Source organism: Salarias fasciatus, chromosome 3, assembly GCF_902148845.1.
Source record: "Salarias fasciatus chromosome 3, fSalaFa1.1, whole genome shotgun sequence".
NCBI classification, from domain to species: domain Eukaryota; kingdom Metazoa; phylum Chordata; class Actinopteri; order Blenniiformes; family Blenniidae; genus Salarias; species Salarias fasciatus.
In genome coordinates, this window is record NC_043747.1 from 2,418,597 (window position 1) to 2,425,628 (window position 7,032).

At 52.9% G+C, this 7,032-nt stretch overlaps 1 protein-coding gene across 3 annotated transcripts in view; it reads left to right on the forward strand.

Moving 5' to 3' along the window:
• The window catches only part of pde5ab (phosphodiesterase 5A, cGMP-specific, b), a 37,084-nt gene continuing 30,052 nt past the window's right edge, over positions 1-7,032 (forward strand). For all 3 annotated transcript variants that reach the window (XM_030087616.1, XM_030087608.1, XM_030087621.1), the window contains exons 1-3: positions 1-284; positions 5,007-5,505; positions 5,895-6,068. In XM_030087616.1, coding sequence (XP_029943476.1) covers positions 202-284; positions 5,007-5,505; positions 5,895-6,068 — 756 coding nt within the window. In that variant the 5' untranslated portion in view covers positions 1-201. The remainder of the gene's footprint in view (positions 285-5,006; positions 5,506-5,894; positions 6,069-7,032) is intronic.

The window sequence follows — 7,032 nt, forward strand, 5'->3', positions numbered from 1 at the left end:
TCGCGCGCACCAGCAGAGCGACGCGCGGACCGGAGCGCAGCTCATCTTCCGCGCTCCTCCTTTCTCCTCCTCCTTTCTCCTCCTCCTCCCGCTCCTCCCGGTCCTCTCCCTCCGCTCCCCGTGCTCCTCGGCGCGCGCTCTCCGGTCCCGGGTCCAGATGTAGGTCGGTTCCCGGCGCTCCGCTCCGCTCGCTGCGCCGCCATGGAGGACCGGGAGCGGATGGAAGCGTGGCTGGACGACCACCGGGACTTCTCTCACTCCTACTTTGTCAAGAAGGCGTCCAGGTAGGCTCCACCGGGAGCAGAACCGGTCCGGGGAGGGGAGGGGGGGGGGGTACTTTTCAAATAAACTGTCAGGTTCTGGAGCGCGCGCTGCGGATCCGGACCCTGTTAAAGCCTTTTGTTGGTCCCGATGGCTCCAGAGGAATCACTGCGCCTCAGAGCCAGTCTGTCAGGGGGACCTGAGGTCCTGGTCCCGGTCCAGGTCCAGGTCCAGGGCAGGCGGTTCAGCACAGGGGATCTAGCCAGGCTCAGGTGGTCCAAAGTGGTTCAGGTGGTCCAGGTCAGCTGGTCTAGTTTGGCTCAGGTGGTCTATGTCAAGTGACCCAGCCTGTCTCAGATGGTGTAGCTGAAGTGGTCCAGGTCAGGGGATCCAGCTCAGCTGTTCCAGCATAGGTCAACTGGTCCAGGTCCGTTGGTTCAGCCCGATTCAGCTGGTCCATGTCAGCTGGTCCAGGTCAGCTGATCCGGCCGGTCTCAGCTGGTCCATGTCAGCTGGTCCAGGTCAGCTGATCCGGCCGGTCTCAGCTGGTCCATGTCAGGTGGTCCAGCCGGTCTCAGGTGGTCGAGCTCAGCTGGTCCAGCCGGTCTCAGCTGGTCCATGTCAGCTGGTCCAGGTCAGCTGATCCGGCCGGTCTCAGCTGGTCCATGTCAGGTGGTCCAGCCGGTCTCAGGTGGTCGAGCTCAGCTGGTCCAGCCGGTCTCAGCTGGTCCATGTCAGCTGGTCCAGGTCAGCTGATCCGGCCGGTCTCAGCTGGTCCATGTCAGGTGGTCCAGCCGGTCTCAGGTGGTCTAGCTCAGCTGGTCCAGCCGGTCTCAGGTGGTCTAGCTCAGCTGGTCCAGCCGGTCTCAGGTGGTCTAGCTCAGCTGGTCCAGACCTGCTGCTAATCAGTAACTGGTTGTAATCATTAACTTTTACAGCTGCTGGCGGTTCCCTTTAATTCCCGGCGCTCACTGTTGAAATGGTCCTTGGTGATCCTTATTCCGGCCCGAGGAGCTGAGGGGCTTCCTCCTGCTGCAGCCTGAGAGCTTCTGGCCCGGCCCGGCCCGGCCCGGTCCAGCACAGCCCGGCCCGGTCTGGCTCGTCATGCATCACGTGTGAAAAACACTGGCGATGTCTGGAAGCGTGTGAAAGCGGTCTATCAGGAACCAAGTCCCAGCAGTCTGAGAACTGAAAGAACGACCAGGAACCAGACCAAAGTGAGGAGTCAATAATCAGGGCCAGCAAGGACTGAGTCTGGTCCGTAAATCAGACTGAAATGAAGCGTCAAGCGAGACGTGGATCCTGGAGAACCTCAGAACACCAGGAACCAATTCAGAACAGCAAAACCACCAAAGAGCCAGAAACAGTCAGAAAGTCGTCCAAAACCGACCCAGAGAACCTTTACCCAGTGAACCACTTTAAAGGCTCATGGGAATCTGAAACCTGGTCCAATCGATCCAGTCGATCCAATCATCAGTCAGACTGAGTGAAATGGAAGCAAGTCTAAAAAAAACAGCGAGAATCAAAACCTGCAAAGAGAAACAATCCAACAGAAACCCAGTCCGAAGACCTGAACCCAGTTTATTAATCCATCAGACTTCAAAACCCAGAGGAGCTCAACTAACCAACTAACTAACTAAATAACTAACTAACTAACTAACTGACCGGGTCAGCCGGTCTGAGTGTGGGTCCAGTCCACACCAGGAGGCTGTCCTCATCAGGAACCTGGATTTATCTGTTCGTCTTCAGTTTTCCGTCTCGTTCATCTTACCGGCTGTTTGACGCTTCGTTCAGAGGATGTCTTCATTAAACTGTCTTTTATTCTGAAACTGCTGTGACTGGATCTCAGTGAGGATGAGGAGCGCTCCTCTTCCTCCGGGTAGGGGTTAAAGGTCATCTCTACCTGTCATTAGAACCTCTTGACTCTTAAACATCCTGTAAAGTGAACTGATCCTTGTTTGGTGGGTTTTTGATCCAGTCAGTGGTTTCAGACCCTCTGATCCGCCCGACTCATCGTGTTCAGTGTCTCATCCTGGCACTCCTGGGCCCTGCTGCCGTTCTGAGGTATTGATCGGGTCTCGTTCTGATTGGTTCTGTCGGCGGCGGAGAGACACCGACTCGTAGCGGTTTCCCGGCTCCTGCTGCATCTGGTTGGAGTGTTTTCGTGGTGTTTGATGTGTGTCAGCCTGAGCTGCAGCTCCTCCGCTTCATGTTTGGACATTTAGTCACATGTTTGGTGCCTTGAGGGAGCGAAGACGCCCTCCAACATCTGATTAAACGTGTTGATTAGAGACGTTCAGCATCCAGTCCAACACACACACACACAGACAAACACACACACACACACACGCTTCCTCCAATCAGCTCATTAAAGCCATTAAAAGGTTACGTTCTGGCGTTCTGCAGCGAGCGGCTGAGCTCTCTCCATCACGGCGCCGGACGCCGTTATCACGCCGGTGTTTACTCTGGTCCCGTCTGCCGTCACGGCGGTCTCGCTGTATAAACACTGGCTCCGGACGGGGGGGCCATCATTCCTCCGCCTCCCCTTATCTCTCTCCGTCTCCGACCCGCCGCCGGATGCAGCTCGCCGCCGAAGTTTCAAAGTTTAGCTTGAAAAAAGTGTTAATTTTCAACTGAGAGGCGTTAATGTTTAAACGGCGTGGAAGGAAACCCGGGCGAGGGCGACCGCCGGCCTGAACATGTGAGGCTTCCTCTGGTACCAAAACATGATTCAGCTCAGAAGTGTGGTCGTACTGTCACTGAGCTGCTCTCCAGCTGAACCTGGCCGTGGTCACGTGGCGATTTTAATCCAGAATCAATTATTCTGGATTAAATAATTCAGAATTAAAGTATTTGTTGATTCTGAATTAAGCTTTAAATGGAAAACTGTTTTATTCTCCTTTATTTAATTCATCTCAAGATCTGTCGCAAGATTCTTCTTGTGAAGCGCTCTGATTGGACGGGAGGAGGAAGTGACACATTTACGTCTACAGGAAGTAAACAAACTCTACTTCCTGTTTATTTCTTTCCCAGTTATCTTGGCCACTAAAGCTTTAAATAGGTCTGAATTTTCATGTTTCCATCCAGCTACTCGTTTCATTAAAGCTCCTTTAAAGGAATCGTCTGGGTTCCAGTCCAATGCCCGCTCTGGGCGGCCATCTTGGAATGGTTAACATGTTATTACTTGAGCTTTAAAACCAGAATTCAGAATCACCTTTTTCATCCATAGTTAGGTTATTTATCGTTGCTGATCTGCGTTCCCTGCTTGCACCGTCACGTCTGTCCGTCCACTGCACACTGCGCTGCCAGGCTGTTTCAGACGGCGGCTCGTTGCCCCACAGTTTGACAGAAGTCCAGGGCAGCCGTCTGGTTTCACAGCGGATCAGGAACATGAAGCGACAGTGTGAACAGGCCTCTCTTCTCCTGCCTGTTAAAAGATAAATGACAAACGGTTGGACAACATCCCTCTAAGTGCTCGCAGGGCTTTTGTTGCCGCAGCTCCACTCGGCGCATAATGAGCCGCTCGCGGTGGCTGAGGGGAGCTAATATTAGAACACTCTGAATAGACGTTGTTTTCCAACGCAGTGTGTAATCGCGCTGCTGTTTGGCAACAAAACAGAAACTTGTAAATCAGATTTTTGTGGCTTCCTGAAAAAAAATCCAAACAAAAACTGCTTTAGATCTCTGCGGTCCTGAGCCTGTTGTTGGACAGATGTCCAGCGGAGACAGATGGCGTCTGTTTTAACTTCCTGTCGCCCGGCGCTCGACGGGAATCTCAGAGGATTTGGGTTCAGAGAAGAATGGACGCTTCAGATGCTCGTCAGACATGGAGCGTGTTTGCTTTGTTCATGTTGTCCTTCAGTGGAGGAGCGAATGCTGCCGGTCCGACCCGGTTCACGCCCAGCGCTGAAGTCTTGAACCCGCAATGTTTTACAGTGAAAACCCCAAACTTTAGTGGCTTTTTCTGGGGGTCGGTTCACACAAACATTACAGAACTTTTTCAAAGATGGCAGACAATCTGCTCCTGGTCCTGGTCCCGGTCCCGGTCCCGGTCCCAGTCCTGGCCCTGGCCCTGGTCCTGGTCTCAGGCCTGATCGTGATCCTGATCCTGGTCCTGGTCCTGGTTCCAGTCCATATTCTCCTCGATTTGGTAGCTTTAGAGTGGACAGTCGCCGTAACAATCCACCGTTCTCATGTAAATATGGGTTTGATTGAAGTCTGACCAGCCAGACTCCTGGTTCGATGGTCTTCAGGTGGACCGTATCTTTGATCGACCGGTATTTGTGTGTCTGTGTTGTTCAGACTTCTTTTTCCAAGCGTTATCTCAGCTGAAGTCTGCCTCGCCGGTATGACCGCGAAGAACCTGAACCGTTTCCCACTTGGGTTCAGACCAGGAGGCGACAGGATGCTGCCGGTCAGAGGGACTTGAGTCTGCATCCATAGGTGGTTCTGTAGTTCCAGGCATCTTAGAGTCCACCCAGACAGATGCTAGAAGGAGCTGCAGCCCCCTCCATCACCTCTGGTTGGCCCCCGCACCCAGCCACACCCATATATAAAAGCAGGAGCCTTCAAAATGAAGGAATGAAGGCAGTTTTCTGGAGCTTCTGAGATTCTAGAACGTCTTCTTTCATCTTCTCATCCTGTTGGTTTAGTGGAACTGACCGCTGCTGCAGGTTCCTAAGAAGAGGTTGTGTTTTAGCAGAATGTGGGGACATGTCTTACTGTCTGTCCTCCTGTCCCCACAGGGAGATGGTCAACGCCTGGTTCGCTGAGCGAGTCCACACCATCCAGCCGTCCGCCTCTAAAGACAATCCTCTACCGCAGCGGGCCAACCAGTCCTCCGCAGAGCCGGGCCCCCCCTCGTCATCCGCCGTCCTCCCGCCCGCCCTCGGCGTCCTGGACGGCCGCTGCCCTTCCCCGGCCTCGGTCCCCAGCCCGGCGCCCGGCACCCCCACCCGCAAGATCTCGGCGTCGGAGTTCGACCGTCCCCTGCGGCCCATCGTGGTCAAGGACTCCGAGGGCTCCCTGACCTTCCTGAGCGACGCCGACCGGGAGGCGGTCCCCCTGCGGGGCTCGCTGATGGGCGAGGGGGGCGGCGGCGGCGGCGGCGGGGGCGATCGCTGTGCCAGGCTCCTGGAGCTGGTGAAGGACGTGTCCAGTCATCTGGACGTGACGGCGCTCTGCCACAAGATCTTCCTTCACATCAACGAGCTGATCGCCGCCGACCGCTACTCGCTGTTTCTGGTAGGGATGGCGGCGATTCCAGATTGCTTCTGAACAGGGCCTGATTCTCACAAAACCCTCATCTGAATGCTGCGTTTCACCGGGACGACGTTCGCAGCGCGGCTCCTGAGTGTTCCTGACCTTTTGTTTTTTTTTTTTAGCTTTTACGACGGGAGTGTGTAGATGTCTATCTACACACTGCACTGTGTGTGAACTGCAGACCCAGCGACCGTTCAAAGGCTTCTCTGTAATCTCTTCAGAAATCACAGGCGTGTTCTGAGCGGAACATCGTGTTCCGTGTCCCGTTTCTGTTAAAATACCAACATAACCCCATTCGTGGGTTTTTTTCTTTACATACAGAAAAGTGTCTTAGTGAGGCTTCATAGCTTCAGCCTTCTGTCGTGCTTCAGGTGGGCGAGGACAGCTCCAACAGGAAGTTCCTGGTCAGCCGGCTGTTCGACGTGGCCGAAGGCTCCACGCTGGAGGAGTCGTCCAGCAGCTGCATCAGGCTGGAGTGGAACAAGGGCATCGTGGGTCACGTGGCCGCCACGGGACAGCCGCTCAACATCAGGAACGCGTACCAGGTGAGGGTCCTGGTCGGACCTGGCGGTCCAGGAGCGAACGACAGCCTCCTGCTGACTGAATGAATGAAATGAAAGAGTGAGTATGTACTGATTCAGAGCACCGAAAAATGAGGAGAGCAGAACAGCCATCGTCGGTTTTGTTTGTTAAAGTTAAAGAAAATCCATCATGTCTTCCCCGCTCGGTCCACATGGACGCCTCTCTTAAAGCTGCTGTAGGCAGGATTCGGCATCTCCGCCATCTTGCTTAGGGTTACCTAAGCAAGATGGCGATTTGACCCATCTAAGATGGCGATTTGATACCGGGAGCGGTCGAGATAACTTTTCAGCTCAGAACAGAGACAGATGGAGACGCTGCGCCCTCGCGGTAGAGCAGTTATGCTACACTCCTAAAGGATTATCAATGGATACTCTAACATTTAATCCAAAGAAAACACAGAAAAATTAGCATTGACTAGCAAAATCCTGCCTACAGCAGCTTTAATCCATCTTCATCTGCAAAGCCTCCAAATCTTACCGAGTTTTTCACTCAAAATGTCTCATTTTACTTAATCCACTGAAAAAGTATCTTTCAGCAAGATGAAGGGACTCGTTTGAAGAAAAAGACCATTTTCACTTTTTCTATTAGCAGATTTTTACACTTAATTTAAGAGACGTTTATCTTGAAGTGAAAACGGTCTTAGATTTAAGATGTGTTTTCTCAAAACAAGTAGCTTTACTTTGCTGACAGATCCTTTTTCAGTGGGTTTAGTAAAATGAGACATTTTCACTCAAATGCTAGTTCAAATATCTTTCTGCGATTGAGCTTCTGCAGTATGGTGGATGGATTAACACTGGCAACTCTAAAACTACCAAGTCTAGGAGAAAATGGACCAGGACCAGGACCAGGACCAGGACCAGGTCCAACAGAATAAAGACTGGGACCAGGACCAGTAGCAAAGTTTAGAAAAGTTACATCCTCTCTGTT